The sequence below is a fragment of the Rutilus rutilus genome, assembly GCF_951802725.1.
Source record: "Rutilus rutilus genome assembly, chromosome: 16".
NCBI classification, from domain to species: Eukaryota; Metazoa; Chordata; class Actinopteri; order Cypriniformes; family Leuciscidae; genus Rutilus; species Rutilus rutilus.
The window spans coordinates 36,611,410-36,631,409 of record NC_140224.1 but is presented as its reverse complement, the minus strand read 5'-3'; the positions used below and the strand labels follow the sequence as shown (position 1 = coordinate 36,631,409).

Sequence of the window (20,000 nt, the reverse complement as noted above, 5' to 3'; positions counted from 1 at the left end):
GAAAATTTTTTTTATGTAACTTTTATTTCAGTTTTAGTTTTTGTTTTTTTAGTACGTTAAGTTAAACTAAATGAAAATGAGAAATGTTGCTGAAATAAAATACTTTTTTTGGTTAACATTTTAAGTGACAATTTTTTTAATGTAGCCTACTTTTTTATTTCAGTTTGAGCGTAGTTATTATTTTAGTACTGAAATGAAATTGAGAAATAAGAAAAAATATTTTATCAAGTATTGAAAGTTTATTCAATTGACATTTTTATTTCAGGTTTAATTTTAGTTTTTTAATACTGAAATAAAAATGAGAAATAATATGTTTAAAAAAAAAAAAGTTTTTTAATATTTAAAGTTTATTTCACTTAACAGTTTTTATGACATTTTTATTTCAGTTTAAGTCATTTCAGTACTTAAAAAAACTAAATGAGAAAATTTGCCTTGGCAACAAACAGAAATAAAACACTTTTCAACATATATTTGAAGTAATGAACATGTATTTGATGGTTTTAGTGGAGGATAATCCCCTGAGGAGAGTTTAATGCACTGGTTTCAGTATTAAAGGCTCAGTATGAGTGTGTGTAACGCCCCTCACCTGCATGTACGCGTGGTTGGTGGGATGAAGCTCTTCTCCCAGAGGATTCGGGCAGCTTCCCTCGCACCGGAACGCGTTGTACTTCTTAGGGAACACGATCCACGATCCCCATCCGATCTGGTTGAAGTCCACATGCATGTCGACTCTCCTGCACATGGAGCTCCTGTCCGCCGGACTCTTCACCAGCTCCGGGTTCCTCATGGGTTGACCTCTGCGACCCCTCCTGCTCTTGTGCACCTTCTCTCTCCGCACCTCCTTTCCTTCCGTGTTGAATAAGAACTTGGACTTCTCAGCCGTGTGGAGGAGACTGGCTTTATCCGCTTCTCCCAGTTCAGAGCTGGTTTGTGAGAATATCAGGAGCATTGCTCTGTGACGGATGCCGTCTAGATGCTTAGGCCCGTTTTGAAGAATCCTCACGGCTCTTTTCGCCTTCACGTGCCGTTTCTCGGAAAGCTTCGGACCGATCCAGTCTAGAAGCAGGTGTGTGACGTTGTAGACCCTCCAGTTATGGGAAACGCTCATCAGGGATGATCCTGATAGCTGGCCCAGGGACTGGTTTTCCAGACAGAGTTGGCGCTGGTTGCACGGGACGTCCTGCTGGTGTCTGATCTCCACTGTGACGTTCGTTTGATTCGTTTCTCTGGGAATTCGGATCCTCAGCTCCGCGGACTGAACCTGGCGTTCGGAAAGCACAGAGGAGAGGTCGAAGTGTGTGATGTAGTGCCTGTCTTGATTGATCACACCTGGGAAAAGACGATGAGAAGATGTAAATCACACGCAAATTACAAAATACATTATTTCCATTTATTTATTTTACGTTTTATCACTTTGCTAATATGTGACACTGCCTGGACCATAAAACCAGTTATAAGTCGCACGGGTTAATGCAATAGCCAACAATACATTATGGGTCAAAATTACTGACATTTATTCAATTCACATTTATTTGTATAGCGCTTTTCACAATACACATCATTTCAAAGCAACTTTACAGAGTCAATATTACAATTTAGAGTGAGTTTTTATGCCAAAAATCATTAGGATATTAAGTAAAGATCATGTTCCATGAAGATATTTTGTAAATTTCCTACCGCAAATATATAAAAATGTATTTTTGTGAGTGAATGCAATAAAATCGTGAACATGCATCCTCAGATTCCAGATTTTCAAATAGTTGTATCTCAGCCAAATATTGTCCTATCGTAACAATGTATCTTATAATGTATCCAAACAACCATACGTCAATGGAAAGCTCATTTATTCAGCTTTCAGATGATGCATAAATCTCAGTTGCCCCTCATGACTGGTTTTGTGGTCCGGGGTCACATGATAAACTGTGAGTTTGAGAGATTCACACAGTTTAAGACACAGCCCATCACAGGCTCTTTTGATGTGTGTTTTCTCCAGGGATGAATGGCTCTCTGTAGTGCACACAAACCTAAAGGTAATGAGGTGATTTGTGCCAGCTGAACACACACACTTTGATCCTCGTGTGTGTGAGGCTCTTGTCCAGTCGAGTGTATTAGCCCTGCTGTACATTTACATTAAAATTGCTAATTGCTTTGGTTTATCTAATAAGTGTTCCTGGCTGTGTTTAATAGCTCTGCCATTCAACATCAGTTCAAATAATCATTAGACGACTTCTTTAATATTGGGTTCATCTTCCAATTTGCAAACATTTCTGGAAGCATTGAACTTTAATATATTTGGCTTGGTTTGTCAATAATAATATCATTATTATTTAGAATTTGTATTCTATTTTTCTTGTTGCAGTTTAATGATTATTCAGTTGATTCTAAATCATTTATTTTAAATACTCATTAGACTAACAATAAAATATCATATTTGAGATAATCATTTAAAATATTTATTATATTATTCTGTCAATTTATTCTAATTTAATTGAAATAATAATCCTACAATCTCAATAGAATACATATTTTAAAGAAATAATAATATCATACATTTATTTAAATCGATTCAAATGTTACATATAAAGTATTATAGTTGTTGTTGACAAACCAAGACAATTATATTAAAGTGCAATGCTTCCAGAAATGCTGTCAAATGTATTATTAAAGAAGCAATAAACATTAATGAGGATGAAGTTTGAATCTGGACAAGCTATTGATTTTCATAAACCTTTTATTGTCTCCCTCCTAGCACATTAAATCTGTATATAGGCTTAAATAAGATCAGCAATTGCTAAATATCAGTTAGTCAAAGGTGTGCACCGCATCAGTCTCATTTCTTGAATTATTCTTCCCGTATCACATCCCCAATCTGATTAAAAAGCGCGCAGTATCGATCTGATATTAAGTTTATCTTAATGGAGAGGCCAGGCAGCGCGACTGTAATCCCTTCAGAACAAACACCGAAACCCATCGTTTAACACCTCCAGAACTCGTGCTCGGAACCCGGAGCTCCTAATCTAATCAGACGACGTGTGAAAAAGAGCCGAGGAGGGTGATGTTGATTTGGGTTTAACAACTGATTTGTGTAAGGATGTCTGGCGAGGGTCTAATCCACATCAGCTTTGCGCAGAGCATTAGTCCTGGACTTATTCACCAGCAAGTGAGATGTGGATTGAAGGTGTCTGGCACTGAGATTTGACAGCCAGGAGCCACCGAGACCCCCAACAAAAGAGCCCGGGTTTGCACCTCGGTGCGCAACTCTAACGTTTTTAAATGCAAAAAAATAAATTCAAAGCATAATCTAAGCATACATAGTGGATCAAACCTTACTCTTTGATAGGATGCTCTTGATGGTATCCGCGTGCTCGTGCTCCATGCTCTCCACGGGACGCGTCTGGTTGAGTCTGAAATGCCTGTAGAGGTGCATCATATATGTGGGTAAATGATACCGATGGCTTCGGTCCGCTCTGGACGAGTGAAGTGACATATTCCTTGCGCCATGTTTTCCAAATACTCCAATAAGCAGAAGTTGGTAGCAGGCCAGGCGCAAAGCTCCGTGCGCAATCATGATGGACTGGAGTCAGAATGACAGGTCGAGGGGTCCAGGAGAGCTTATATACCCCCCTCCCTCTGGCCCTCTGCATATTTAACAAGTAGCAGAGGACATTAAAGGAAATTGACATGCCATGACAGCTCATCATCTATTCATGTGGTAATGCGGCGCATATTTTACAATGAACAATTAAAACACCTTGCGCCCGGTGACGTCACCAAAGTTGTTTTGCCCTTTGAAGACTGTACTGGCACTTTCACTGCGCGAACTCAAGCCAAGGCGTCAGATATATGTGTCTTTCTCTACTCTTATCAAATGCAGAAAACATCACTTTTATAGACTGATAGATTTGCATATCTTATTTTGACGTGTAGCTCTCTTGGTTCAGATCATTGTCATTGCAACTGACCTTACAGGCTTAACTTGCTTAAATGTCATGGGTATTAGTATAATAGAACATGTTTTAGTGAATTCCAAGTTATGAGTTATATATAGCCTATATACACATTATTTTTGCAATTTTGCATATGCCTTATTTTATCAGTATTTGTTGGTATTTATCACTAACTGTATAAAAGTTAATAGTCTTTTCACAGCAGGCTTTGGCAAGAAAAATAAGGCAGTAATTAAGATGAAGTTTTAAGTTTCAATATATAGATTGATTAAATTATATTGCTTGCTAACATAAAAGTTTGAATAAATGCATGTCTTATGGTATGTCTGCGTTTATGTATATATTACACACACACATATATTATATATTTACAAACTTTTATGTGATTAATTGATTTGATATATATTTGATATGTAGGCCTATATATATATATATATATATATATATATATATATATATATATATATATATATATATATGTATGTATAATCGATTCATCGTGATTAATCACATCTAACATTTGAATATATAGCCTATATATGTGTGTGTGTATGTGTGTGTTTCATGTGGAGAGTACATCATGTCTGCGTGTATGCATGTATATATTACACACACACACACACACACACACACACACACACACACACACACACTTACAAACCTTTATATATGTGTGTGTGTGTTTCATGTGGAGAGTACATTATGTCTGCGTGTATGTATACACACACACACACACACACACACACACACACACACACTTACAAACCTTTATGTTTTTTTTTTTCAAACTTTTATGTTAGCAATTAATGGATTATAAAAATATATAATTTTCATAGATTAAATTAATGGCTAGACAGACTAATATACACAATACACGTTTTCTGTTTCTGGTTGAACTGATTTTAGGATCCTGCAGCGCCTGGCACCAAACACAGACACACACACACACGTGGACACACGCATGCTCAAAGAGCCCGTCTTACACCCTGCGAGAGCCTTCTTTCTTTCTTTTTTCTTTCTTCCCTTCCTTCCCGAGCGAGTGTTTGACTCCAGCCGCGCACAGAGAGATTCGCCGAAGTGTGTGTTTGCTCAGACCAGCGGTTCTGTTTGCGAGGCGGAGGCTGTTTCACGGCGATGGTGAGTGTTCAACTTTCTGCAGTGCTTTATATCTGATCGAGCTTCTCCTCACATGCATGGATGTCCTGCATGCTTCATGAAGCTACATTGTTGTAGTTGTGAAAAGCTCGAGTTATTAAACCAGTGTGTAACAGTCCGGATTTGTTCAGAGCGCAAATGCCGCGGCATGTTACTGTTTCTGCGTTAGACTGCACGAATATGATTCACTCTAGTCAGATTATAACGCACTATAACGAGTGTTTTGTGATTTGTAAATAAGTTTAGAACGCACACGCAGGGAAGATAGATAACAAGAAACGCATGAAAATGATTTAACTTGGCATCTGATTCAGTGAGTCGATTCGTTCCAACGAATCTTTCACTATTTTACATGCTCTGTGAATGAAACATCTAGTCAGATGATAGTGTGGCCCTAACACAATTCACAGTTTGGACTCGACCGAATCATTTAAATGAACCGACTCAAATGAACGATTCGTTAGAATTAGACCGCTCTTCTGTTATCAAAAGAGAATCGTTTGTATATGTGTCGCATTGAGTTACTTTGTAGTGGCAAAGAACAGACCTCGATTAAACTAACGATTAAACTCTCATTCACGGCCATTATCTTGATATTTGAATAACTTATGAAGTCTTTCACACCCTGAGGTAAGTTTATAAAGCTTCTGAAGCGGCATCTTGAGGAAAGTAGATAAATTCATAACTGAGGGGACAATTTGTGGAGAACGTCATATTTCCAACCGAAGATAAAAATGAAGCATTTCCTTAATTGTTAGGAAAATAGTGTGCCTAAAATAGTCTTCATTGCCTTTACGTTTCTCATTTTTCTTGACAGGCTTCAACTCAAATTAGAAACTCATTAAATAAGACATGATCTTTTTCTCATTATTGAAAATGGATGAAACCTACATGTTTAAATCTTATCAATCCACATAAAAGCTATTTGATATTAGCGGATTGAAATGCTAATGTGTGGATCGAGAGTCAAGCTTATGAAGATTAATGGTGATGAAGTTCGTTTCGATGCTGTTGGGTTACTTGAGCTGATAGTCATCAGAACTCTATGAATAATCCATTTGTTTGAACCTGTCAGTACTAGATTAGAGGAGTTTGCGTTAGGGATTGAGATAAAGTCAGGTAAAGTGCTTAAAGAATAGGCACGGGTCATTATAGAAATGAGGCCAATTGAAATTAAGCACACTGCCACCTTGTTGGAAACATCAAATTCATATTTAATATAGGCTATCAGTATAGATGCATTTAAGGGGAAAGATGCTTCCTTTAGGTATTTCATAAAACTTTGTTATTAGTCTGAGATTGGGGCAAGTTGTCACAAGGTCTATATATACATTGCAATTGCAATACTTGTTTTCTCTAGCAGCGATTTTGTGTTTATACAAACAAAACGTGCAAACATCTGTTTTTGAATAGAATTCTTAAATTCTGTCCTTCAAACTACAATTTGAATTGCTGTCTAAATCCACATTGGGATACCCTTTCTATTTTAGCTACCTTGTAGTGTCATAATCCTCTTACTTTCAAATTTGTCTGAAAAACAAATCATTAAAAAATTTGATTAGATTTTATATATGCTGTTTCGTCAACAAAATCAGTGTGAATAAACAGCAGGTTCCCATTGTGACAACATGCCCCGCTACTGGATTCAATGTGTGCTATGTTCAAAATATATTTGTAATCAAGACTTTAAGTTTGGTGTCTGTACAGATATTGACTTTCAAAGAACCTACTTTTTTTTTTTTTTTTAACCCACCCTGAGAAATATCAATTGGAAATAGAATTGATTGGAATAATTTCATCCTAGAAAGAAACTGCATCTGATCTTGGCAGTGTGAACGTGGATTGTAAGAAACTTAGAAACTTTTGCAAAAGTCACATCATGAATAAATCAGTGGAGGGATTATTTTTGGATTTTGCATGCATATGTCATCAGCACAAAGTCATTTATGTGCAATGCATCTTTAAAAGCCAAATATTTGGCTTCAATCTTCAGATTCAAGAACTTCTAACATCTCATGCAATGATATGCAACGTAACTGAAGAGTTTGAGTTTGTATTTGTTTAATATCTTGCTATTTTTGTGTTTGTGTTGTCCACTGAATGTGACTTCATCTGTCATGATGTGTAAAGATGATCTCAGCCACTAGATGTCATGTCCAGCTCTTGTGTGTTTGATGTCAGTCCAGTAATGGTATGGTTGATAATACTCCGACGGTCAGTTTCAGAAGCTGTGTGTCTGGCGGAGCGACTGAATGCCCTTTTTATTTTTAAACCTACGATTTCATTTCTACCAAAATGGAAATAAGCATCATCATAGTCATGAAATAATCACTTGTATCTCTGCCGTCGATATTAGATCATCAGATATGACGTATCCATCGTAGTCTAGTGTTATTTTAGTATCATTACGTTACATTACAGTAATTTACAATACTACATTACTTGGTTATTTCAGTGCATCAAGTTAATATATATATATATAAAATATATAAAATAATGTTTTTAGTGTACATTTTTCAATCTGTACTTTATCAGATTATTTTATTTTGGACACTTTTACTTCACGCATAATACATACTTTTTACGTATTTTTACGTACTCATTCCTCGTTATTTTGAACTGAAGAAACCGTGTCTGTTTCTTAACATCTGCATATCCAGATAGTTAAGTCTGGACAGCAATAAAACACATGATCTTTTTCAAATCTGATTCAAATCACTTTTGGAGGTGTTTTGAAATGCGATTACAATCAGATTTTTACAGATGTGTCTCAGTCTGGACGGTCTGGCTGCTCATCATATTTCAAATCATCTTTTACGTCACTCTTTATGTGTCAGAACTATAACATCAAAACCGGTGACGAATCACAGCACTCCTCACTGGCATATTTGGATTTATTATTTTATTTGCACATTTTTTGCATCTGTTTTGAAAGCCTTGTCACATGTCGTTACCAAGGCAGCCCATGCCGATAGATTGGTTGTCTGGACACACACACCTTATTTGATCGCTTGCAATTAATAGTGCAGTCAGACAGTCTGCCTGACAAGATCTGATCTGAGAAAGTCTCGGAATAAAGCCAACATGTCAGTTCTGTCATCATGAAAACTCTCTGAGTGTTTGGCATGATAATGGATTTGACAATGTTGGTGTGTTTGGTCCTGGCGGACTTGATCTGCTACGCTTCTGCTGCTGTTATTGCTACTTTTGGTTATTGCTGCTTTGGTTATTGCTAATTTTGGTTATTGCTGCTGCGGTTATTGATACTTTTGGTTATTGCTGCTGCGGTTATTGATACTTTTGGTCATTGCTGCTGCGGTTATTGCTAATTTTGGTAATTGCTGCTGCGGTTATTGCTAATTTTGGTTATTGCTGCTGCGGTTATTGATACTTTTGGTCATTGCTGCTGCGGTTATTGCTAATTTTGGTAATTGCTGCTGCGGTTATTGCTAATTTTGGTAATTGCTGCTGCGGTTATTGCTAATTTTGGTTATTGCTGCTGCGGTTATTGCTAATTTTCGTTATTGCTGCTGCGGTTATTGCTACTTTTGGTTATTGCTGCTGCAGTTATTGATACTTATGGTTATTGCTGGTGTTATTGCTAATTTTGGTTATTGCTGCTGCAGTTATTGATACTTTTGGTTATTGCTGCTGCGGTTATTGCTAATTTTGGTTATTGCTGCTGCGGTTATTGCTACTTTTGGTTATTGCTGCTGCGGTTATTGCTAATTTTCGTTATTGCTGCTGCGGTTATTGCTAAATTTAGTTATTGCTGCTGTGGTTATTGCTAAATTTTGTTATTGCTGCTGCGGTGATTGCTACTTTTGGTTATTGATGCTGTTCTTACTACTTTTGGTTATTGCTGCTGTTATTGCTCCTGTTATTGCTACTTTTGGTTATTGCTCCTGTTATTGCTAATTTGGTTATTGCTGCTGTTATTGCTCCTGTTATTGCTGCTATTGCTACTTTTGGTTATTGCTCCTGTTATTGCTAATTTGGTTATTGCTGCTGTTATTGCTCCTGTTATTGCTGCTGTTATTGCTCCTGTTATTGCTGCTATTGCTACTTTTGGTTATTGCTGCTGTTATTGCTACTTTTGGTTATTGTTGCTGCTGCTACTGCCAATACATACACATGTTGCTGTGAGTAAGACATGCTGCTGCTGTACAATATAGCATGCATGAATAACCAGTAGCAGATCTATTCAGGTGGAGCTGGGGAAGGAGGAGGGTTTCTGAAAGCGCGCTGCAACTGCTGCAATACAGCAAATGCTGACCGAGTATTTAAATGTTGAGCAGCGAGGTCATTGGTTACTGATACAGCAGGAACCAATCAGCTGTGCCCTATAGAGAATGATGCGATTGCAAGCAGATTGAGTTAAGGACTGATCAGCCAGCGTCATCTAGAGTATCATGACAGAACTTTGTAGGCTATTTTTTTGTGAACTTGCAGGTTACTTGACAATTCCTAATAAATAATTGTCAGACTGGGCTATAAAACCCATTTAAGCTCTATCAAACCGTACTAAGATGGAGATATAAAATTGCTAAATAATTAAACAATCATCAATCTCAAATTTTTACTTTTAATACTTAAATACCAGTGCTGGGCAACGATTAATCGCAATTCAAAATAAAAGTTTGGGTTTAGATAATATATATGTGTGTGTGTGTACTGTGTATAATTATTTTTTATATATAAATACACACATATGCATGTATGCATGCATATATTTAATATTTGCATGTATATACTGTGTATATATACATAATTTATATATATATATATATATATATATATATATATATATATATTTTTTTTTTTTATATATATATAAATAAACATTTTCTTAAATATATACAGTACATGCATGTGTGTTTATTTAAATACAAAATTATTATACACAGTACACACACATATATTATGTAATTACAAACTTTTATTTTGGATGCGATTAATCGTTGCCCAGCACTATTAAATACATTAAAAATCAAGTTCTGGATGTTTAGTAATATTTTATTAGGGTATCTGTACTGTTACTCAAGTACTTGATTTGTGCACTTTGTCCACCACTGATTTTATTTTTAGTTAACTATAATAATCCTGTTTTAGTAATCCTTCTGTGCAGAAGGACAATTCGCTTTGTCTTCAGGACCACCAGGGTCTCTGATGTGTGTTTTCTGTTTCATTGATCATTGAGGGCGAATCCAGACAGGAAAATGTTCTTCCCAACGGAAACACACGCCAGCACAGGTGTCAAGCTCTCGGAGCGGAGCGAGTCCAGGCGGAAAGGGATGTTTAAAACACAAAAAGCATTGATCAGAGAGGCAGAGAGCAGGAAAGGGGCAGAGTAATGTTTCTCTTTTCACAGCCTGTGAGGAAGTTTCACAGGAAGCTGAAATGTTGTTCACCGCTTCAGAACATCACTTCACATCACTTCACATCACTTCACTTCAAGGTCTTCTGTCTGCTTCTTTAAATCCACAAGCGTAGCTGCTTTAACAGAACAAATAGTCCTTCATGCACGATTAACTGTGAAGCACCACAAGGGTGAAATGTCACAGAGCCTCATAAAAAAGAGAGATGCATGATTTCCGCTCTTCGCTGAGGCTTTGGTCTCATGCATCTCGTCATTTATTGCGTTGGCAGGTTCATCATCAGAGCCGTTAGAGGAAGAAACAGGTGTGGTCGGGTTTGTGCTACTAAACAGCCAGAATAAATGATGCTATACTCGTCTTTGTTTCTAAGAAAACATAATTGACTTGCTTGTGTTGAGCTTTTTTGCAGCTTGACAACCTTCTGGTCACTAATGCATGACTTTTGGTTTTTAGATTTAGAAGAACAAAAGTCATGTGTGTTTGAAACGACATGATTTTGGGGTTTCTTCTTCAAGGAACTTTTCAGGGATTGAATGGAGAATGTTGTTTTCTCCGATTATGATGTCATAATGGTCTTTTTTTTGTAGTGATGCAACTCATGAGTTGTTTGTTGGACTCGGTCCTCCAGTGAGATTGTGTACATGTGGTTTGCAAACAGTGTAAATTTAGCTAAGATTGAGATAGTACAGCAATTTCCTGCCTCACCCTGTTGCCCCATTTTGTTTCTCTCTCTCTCTGTGTGTGTGTGTGTGTGTGTGTGTGTGTGTCAGAATTGCCCTTTGCTGGATCAGACACATGTCTTGGACTCCATCAGACGTTTTTTTCTAAATACCCCCTGAACACTTATCCTTAAAAAAACCCAGTGACTCTGAGGAACTGGACTGTCAGATCACTTTAGTTACGTTAAAGGCCCAGACACACATTTTCTGAGCTGAATGTGCGGTAAAATGTATATAATTCTGAATTTAAGAATGGATGAATGTTGCTGAGAGTACTCAGCACCACTATTCATATTTTTATTGAAAGTATTAATAAATGAGCCAAAATATTCAGAAATGTTGCAAGCGCCAGTTCTGGATGGAACGAGTTTTCTTGGTTCTAGTTAATTTATCTATATATATATATATATATTCTAGACTAATTTATCCCCAAAAGATCTGGAAAAGCCTCAGTTTGTCAATGTCCTCAAAGCTAAAATGAATCCTAAAATAAATCATTGTTTTTAAGTGTTATCTTAAGGGTTGGGGTATAATATAGACTTAGAAATGTAAATAAATATAAATATAAAATAAAATAAAATAAAATAAAAAATATTTCTACTAACATTTAGAATTTTTAATAGTTTTGTGTTTTATATTTTAATAATAAAGTATACATACTCTGTGTGTGTGTGTATATATGTATTTATGTGTGTGTGTATATATGTATATATGTGTGTGTGTGTGTGTGTGTGTGTATATATATATATATATATATATAAATAAATAAACATACACATACACATATATATATATATATATATATATATATATATAAATATATAAATAAATAAATAAACATACACATACACATATATATATATATATATATATATATATATATATATATATATATATATATATATATATATTATATTTCAAATATAGTCCTCAGGTAAATGTATGTGTGTGTCCAACAGTATCTTACCTCAGACCTGCGCTGAAATTTACCGTGTTTACTCAGCTGTGTGTGTGTGTGTGTGTTGATGTTCAGAGACAGGGCGTCTTAATTGCTTACGAATGAAGTAATTAGTGCGGTGTGCTAACTTACGAGAGCTGCGGTGAATTACACGATGTAAACACACATGCTGTTAGCTCGTCGTGTTGTTTGGTTTGTGCTGACTGTGACTGAGTGTGTGTGTGAGTGTGTGTGTGTGTGTGTGTGTGTGTGTGTGTTTTTGTGTTTGTAGGGGCGGCAGTCACACTGTCACACTGTGGAGAGCTTTTAATTCATGTGGTAATGTGAGTGTGTGTGTGTGTGTGTGTGATGGGTAAGACCCACCCACATATCCTTCACACACACGGATTTACCACGCCGCTCTTCCTGAGATTGTGTTTGTGTCTGACGCTCGCTGTCGCTCAGACTGAAGTCTCGCTGTCTTAGACTACTAATCAGAGGCTGACTGCCCTAAACACTCACTCACTCACTCACTCACTCACTCACTCACTCACTCACATACTCACATACTCACACACACACACACACACACACACACACACACACGGACACACATATGCACACCGCTGTAGAGAAACTCATGGCACGCCTCAGTTAGTCTGATACCTGTCCGTGGGATCTCTAGACGTCTCTGGATTTGATGGTGCTGCGACGTGTGTGTTCTCAGGTACAGCTGGACCGTGTGTGTGTGTGTGTGTGTGTGTGTGTGTGTGTGTGTCGGTTTGAATGTGTTTCATGTTAGTCGAGTCTTTGTTTTGTGTTCTCTGCTGGGTTTATTTGTCATTTTAGTGATGAATCTTGTTGCACACAGTAGGCATCATCACGAGGAGATTATGGATTATGAGGTTATGAACATGTTGATTGAGTTTGTTGTTTATATATTCTTCGGCTCAAATATTTCTCATGAGCTCGTTTGAACATGAGTTTTCGTTTCATGTCCATTTTGTGTACAAGTGATGGCTTTTGTACTTGGGTGAAGTGCAAATAAGAACAAGATGGTTTAAAATGTGTTCTTATGTTATATATATGTTAAAAAAACATAACCATTTTCATGTTGATTTAATGACCCCACAAGTGTCAAGTGGAAAACATACACATGTACACATCTTAATCTTTAAATTATTTTCAAGCTGTTTTCAAGTTGCCATTATAACGTTTATAGGAGCGTTGCCTTGACCCGCTCATAAGGGTGTACAGGGGTCTTCTCTGTGATGTCATTTCCTGCTTTATGGTTTTCTTGATGATGACAACAGAACTGAGTTCCTGTCGGTTACACCACAATGATTTGCCAGATTATGTTTTTAAATAATAATATTTCAGCTTCAGTGCTACTCAGTCTTTTACAGTGAATTCAAATAGTTTGTTCAATGTTGCCGTCCTCAATGCTAAAAATGATTCCTAATACGAGTTATTGCTTTGTTAATGGTGTTTTAGGGTCTGTTCAATTTTTTTTTTTGTTTTTTTTTTTTATATATAATATTAATTTATTCATAATTCATTATTAATTTTTAGACTCAAAACTCAAAGCAAATATTTCTTTAGGAATACTTTAAGCTGTTCATATATATATATGCGTGTATGTATTTACATGTTCCCTTAACTTTCTAAATAATTTGTATAATTATGTGTTTTTTTAATATTTTTTTATATTAAAGTACATCAGTAGAGTAGCGGTCTTTGAGATGTCCTCAGATATCGAGAGAAATGTGTGTGTGTCTTGTAGAGCTGCATGATTAATCGTTAAAAGATCGCGATCTCGATTCAACCCCCCACGTGATCTTAATCCCGCATTTCTACGATTCTGCCAATGATATTCAACGAGATAGCGCTCTAGGAGCGGGACGGATCGCACTAGATACGGTTCGGCACGCATGTGATTCGCGGATAGGGTTGCCAACCGCTCCGTATAATACGGAATCGTCCCGTATTTGACACATAAAAGTCTTGTTCCGTATTGAACTGATACGGAACACACTTTGTTCCGTATTTTTGAGAATCAATTCAGTGCAAATCCATGACAGACACATATAGCTTCTGATATATGTCAGATTATGAACCAAGACATTTGTAGGCTATGATAAGAAGAAAAAAAAAAACAGACTGCGCGGTAGATACTAATTTCTCTCCGTTTGTCTATGATCAGTGTAGCATTTTTAACATCTTGGAACATCATCAGAGAATGCCCTTTTAATTGGTTGTTTCAGTCATTGTGAGTCACGTATCGTAGCAACGATGACGACAAGTCACAACAACGGGAACATTTTAATTTCTTTATTAGCTGTTTTTTTTTTATGTATTATAGAGAGCCTAAATCCCTCCCCTTCCGGAAAAATATTGTATGGTAGTCAATGGCGCGAGACAACAAATATGTTAATCTCGTTTGAATTGTGCCCTGAATTACACATATGATGTTTATCAATTTAAAAGATACATTTTAAAGTCAAGAAAGTCGCAGTTTGATGTAAAACTGTTGAGGTATAAGACTGTGAAAATACGCAATTACAGAGACTACAAACTCAAAAGGCGCACATGTGACGTCATACCTTTTCTCTCAATGAATGAAGCTAACTTTACTGAAGCTAACGTCTGTCATTTTTTCTATAGTCTTACCTTATAATCGTAACATTACGCCGTCATGCCTGAGTGTTTTGTACCAGACTGAACACATACGAGCAACGGATCTTGTGACGTACATATAGTGCGAGATGAGAGATGTAGTTCATTGAGCGATTTTCACATAAAACTAAATGTTACTCTTCTGTTTTATGACAAACTGCGACTTTCTTGACTTTCATAATTATCTTTTAAATTGACAAACATCATATGTGTAATTCAGGGCACTGTTCAGACGGAATAAAAAGATAAGTTGTCTCTCGCCATTGACTACCATACATATTTTTTCCGAAGTAAGGTCCCATGAGCCGGAAGCGGAGGGGCGGGACTTAGGCTCTCTATTGCTTTGCACTGGAAAGAAAGTTAACTATAATGGAAGTATAATTATATAAAGATATTTGCACTACACTTCCTTAAAATGTTGTCTAATTAAATTAAAAATATTATTTTTTGCACTGGAAAGAACATTCTAGAAGTCTAATTCTATTGAATAAGTTCGCACAAGGCTACAGAAAACTTTTGTGTTTATCTTTCTTCAAATGCAGTCTAAAGCCGATGAGTTTTGAATGTTATAAGTTGTATTTGTTTAAGTTAAAAATAAAACGTATTATAAACTAAACAAATCCATGGTTCATTGTTGGCAAAATGATCATGATAGCCTTTATATGTCACATCTATGTGGTTCAGTCTTGTATATTGATTAGGCCTATATTCTATAAATATTGTATTATAATATGCTATAATGTAGGAAATATATTTATCTAAATGTTTATCCCCCCCCCCCCCCCCCCCCCGTTCCTTATTTCCGTTTCAGAAAGTTGGCAACCCTATTCGCGGATTAACTGCTAAATTTAACCATCATAGAGCGAAAGTTTATAATTTGGACGTGTATTGTCTTGCCAGTTTACACAATCAAACAAATTTAATCGCGGAAGAAGAGCCGAAAACCGGGACTCGCGCGTTATCTGTGCGCACACCCACACACACTCGAAGGAGAGAGAGAGTTATTATAAAACGTATCTCAATTACACACTTATCTTAAACTACAGTATGAGATGGTTAAAAACAAAACTGCTCAATCACAAAGCACCAGCGGCCAGACGAAACAAACGTCTATAAAAGCAACGCTATTCAACGCAATGAATGCCGTCAATGTTTAATTGTCATTTTTTATTTATTTAAATATGACATTATTTTTGTTTACTGCATTTATTTAAATTTGACTGAAGCAAGGGTATTATTTCTTATTTTGTTTCTATCTTGTTTGGTAACCTAATATTCAGGATTTGTAGGTCTTTAAAATAATAAAGCATTTCAGAATCGTGATCTTCAATAAAATCGTGATTCTCATTTTAGCCAGAATCGTGCAGCTCTAGTGTCTTGTGTTTCTCTCTGTATGAGATGCATGTGTTAAAATGTGTTTTTATGAAATGAATAGATGTCGCCGACCCGCTCTCGCTCTCGATGTTTTGGTTGAGAGGCATTGGCACGAGTGTAGAGAGACTGAGTAATTATTGGGAAATAAAATGATAAATGCTAAACGCAGTTTCAGTAATGGCTTTCTCAGTGCTGCGGTCTGACTTTGAGCGTGCCGTCGGTCACATGATGGGTTTTCCATGGGATTCAAGCAGGAATGATGATGACTGTCTGTCTGTTTAATAAATAATCTTATCCTATAATATCCCGTCGCCTTGAGTTTCCAGATTTGACATGCGCATTAAGACGACAAACAACTCCTGTGTGTTGATATGTAGATGGCGAGGCTGTGTTTTCATTTTGGGCTGAGCTCTGTTCAGAATAACTGTAATTATGTGCTATTTCTGATCTGTAAATGCCTGTGTGTGTGTGTGTGTGTGAGAGAGAGAGATGATGCATAATTTGTCCTGCAGCATTCTGGGAAAAACCATACAGCCTGTTTTGTCTCAGACAAACGCCAAGCTCCAGTAAAGTGCTGATATTTAGATGTTTTTGAGTTCGAACTCTCGTTCACGAAAGCATGGTGGTCATATACTATACTATGGTTCCTGTGGGTATGCTTTTGTTGTTTAGTATTATTTCAAGGGGTATTCTGCATCATTGTAAATGTGATTGTGGTTAAAGGTGGCGTGAATGTTATGCACAGTGATTTTAATGTCATTTTTAGGTGATCTATTCACCGAAACCTCATTTGCACTGTAAATGTTACAGTATGTGAACATGCAAATCATTCAGTACCACGGTATTGCCATCCGATACCATCGTGAAGTAACATGCACATCCCCGCGGTGTTGCAACACAGGAAATTGTGTGAGGAAGTTAGTTTTTCCGGGGCAGTTGTTCTTACTCGTGGGGGAAGTTTGACACTGCGGTTCACGGCTGATGGAGGTAAAACGGCGAGAGTCGTCTTCAATATAGTGTTAAAACCCCAGTAAACTGCTGTCAGAGTCGAGTGACTCATTCATGTGATCATCGCTGTCTTGCATTTGGATGTTTTGTTCTTAAAGACACTAAACATCCTCATTTTTAGGAGTGTAGTTCCTCGTTGAAGGGATTTTCGTGTCTTAAGTCATGGTTTTGTAACTCTGACCTTCACATAGTTTGTAATAATGTGCCGCAGATTAAAGGATGTGTTCTGATTTCCAGATACATCCCTGTGTAGTAACTGGTCATCTTAAGGGGATATTTGGCGTAAAAATGAAAATTCTGTAATTTTGTTTAAAAAAAAAAAAAAGTTTCCTCATAATTCAACTTAAAAACCTTAGTTCAGTTCATGACTTGTACAGCCAGTTTGGTATTTAATTTAAGGCATTTCATTTTATATATATATATACACTCACCTAAAGGATTATTAGGAACACCTGTTCAATTTCTCATTAATGCAATTATCTAATCAACCAATCACATGACAGTTGCTTCAATGCATTTAGGGGTGTGGTCCTGGTCAAGACAATCTCCTGAACTCCAAACTGAATGTCAGAATGGGAAAGAAAGGTGATTTAAGCAATTTTGAGCGTGGCATGGTTGTTGGTGCCAGACGGGGTTTTCACGCACAACCATTTTTAGGGTTTACAAAGAATGGTGTGAAAAGGGAAAAACATCCAGTATGCGGCAGTCCTGTGGGCGAAAATGCCTTGTTGATGCTAGAGGTCAGAGGAGAATGGGCCGACTGATTCAAGCTGATAGAAGAGCAACTTTGACTGAAATAACCACTCGTTACAACCGAGGTATGCAGCAAAGCATTTGTGAAGCCACAACACACACAACCTTGAGGCGGATGGGCTACAACAGCAGAAGACCCCACCGGGTACCACTCATCTCCACTACAAATAGGAAAAAGAGGCTACAATTTGCACGAGCTCACCAAAATTGGACAGTTGAAGACTGGAAAAATGTTGCCTGGTCTGATGAGTCTCGATTTCTGTTGAGACATTCAGATGGTAGAGTCAGAATTTAGCGTAAACAGAATGAGAACATGGATCCATCATGCCTTGTTACCACTGTGCAGGCTGGTGGTGGTGGTGTAATGGTGTGGGGGATGTTTTCTTGGCACACTTTAGGCCCCTTAGTGCCAATTGGGCATCGTTTAAATGCCACGGCCTACCTGAGCATTGTTTCTGACCATGTCCATCCCTTTATGACCACCATGTACCCATCCTCCGATGGCTACTTCCAGCAGGATAATGCACCATGTCACAAAGCTCGAATCATTTCAAATTGGTTTCTTGAACATGACAATGAGTTCACTGTACTAAAATGGCCCCCACAGTCACCAGATCTCAACCCAATAGAGCATCTTTGGGATGTGGTGGAACGGGAGCTTCGTGCCCTGGATGTGCATCCCACAAATCTCCATCAACTGCAAGATGCTATCCTATCAATATGGGCCAACATTTCTAAAGAATGCTTTCAGCACCTTGTTGAATCAATGCCACGTAGAATTAAGGCAGTTCTGAAGGCGAAAGGGGGTCAAACACAGTATTAGTATGGTGTTCCATATATATATATATATATATAATATTATTATTATTATTATTATTATTATTATTATTATTATTATATTTTTTTTTTTTTTTTTTTTGGCCTATTTTGTATAACTTTTAATGAAGTTTATTCGAGAAATTATTCCATACAATGGAAATCTAATGTTCCCTCCGTTCTTCAAAATATCTTTTCTTCGTCATTAGAATTTTGGGGTTCTGTCTCTTTAAAAACTTTAAAACCACTTTAAATCCTGGTTAAAGATGCAATTTAAAAAAAAAAATTGAGTAATTTGCTTGATTAATCATTAAAAGATGGCGATCTTGATTCAAACACCCATGCAATTTTATTCCTCTGACTACGAGTCCGATCACAGCGAACATTCAGATCTGCGTTCTGATACAGAGAGTTGTTGCCGTCTATAGGTATAAAACAGCTTTACAAACTCTTTTCAACGGCACAGCATCGTTATTCCTGTTATAATAATTCAGATTATCACAGAAGAACTGGCATGAAAGTTTATAGTTCAGAGACTGATGCCCACGGTAGCGATCAAATTAGAGTAAATCACCTTTTGAAATACAATTAGACGCTTAAAATAATTTTTTTAGCTATTACATTGTTACACCAGTAGGTGGCGACAAATGACTGTTTAAAAATGTATGTCATTGAATCATTCATTTTAAGAGATTTGTTCAAAAACACTGATTCATCTCCAGTTCTGAATCAGGTGAAGTCTTTGAGTGAGTCAATGAATCATTTATTCAAGAGATTCTTTCAAAAACACGTCCGAAATCACATACTCTTGAGTAGGTACTTATTTTGAATAAGTAATTGCTAAAAAAGTATGTTCTATATAATATGAATGTGTGTAGTATCTACATTCGTCGTGTTTCCCTTATCATGTGACCTACCAGGGTCACATTCACTGCCATTCACAAATCCTCTCCCGTGGCCTCATGGGAAAGTAAAGTATCCATCATATGCACACTTCAGGATCTCGCCGGATCTAGTAGGTCATCCAGGTACTCTTTACCTACAGTATACTCTTTTATGAGTACTTTTGTCACATGCTGTTTTTCGCCTACTATATAGTAGGTAAGTATGTGATTTTGGATGCAGCCTGAATCATCCTGTACATACCTGTCAACCCTCCCGTTTTTTCCCTTGCTATCCCGCTATCATCCCGTTTAAATATTTTCCTGTATTTCTCCCGTATTTTTAATCTTTCTAT

The 20,000-nt window shown here is 36.9% G+C and overlaps 2 protein-coding genes across 3 annotated transcripts in view; one reads left to right on the top strand and one right to left on the bottom strand.

The window, feature by feature from the left end:
* The window catches only part of ndr2 (nodal-related 2), a gene marked incomplete at its 5' end in the record, with an annotated part of 4,686 nt that extends 1,118 nt beyond the window's left edge, over positions 1-3,568 (bottom strand). The window contains 2 exons of the mRNA XM_084434963.1: positions 587-1,329; positions 3,331-3,568. Of these exons, the coding sequence (XP_084291089.1) occupies positions 587-1,329; positions 3,331-3,568 (981 nt within the window). The remainder of the gene's footprint in view (positions 1-586; positions 1,330-3,330) is intronic.
* Positions 3,569-4,879: 1,311 nt separating this feature from the next.
* pald1a (phosphatase domain containing paladin 1a) overlaps positions 4,880-20,000 on the top strand; it is a 77,679-nt gene continuing 62,558 nt past the window's right edge. The window contains exon 1 of one of the 2 annotated variants that reach the window (XM_084433733.1): positions 4,880-5,084. In XM_084433733.1, coding sequence (XP_084289859.1) covers positions 4,909-5,084 — 176 coding nt within the window. In that variant the 5' untranslated portion in view covers positions 4,880-4,908. Of the gene's footprint in view, positions 5,085-12,562; positions 12,864-20,000 lie in introns of those variants that run through there. The other variant, XM_084433734.1, reaches the window with a different exon arrangement.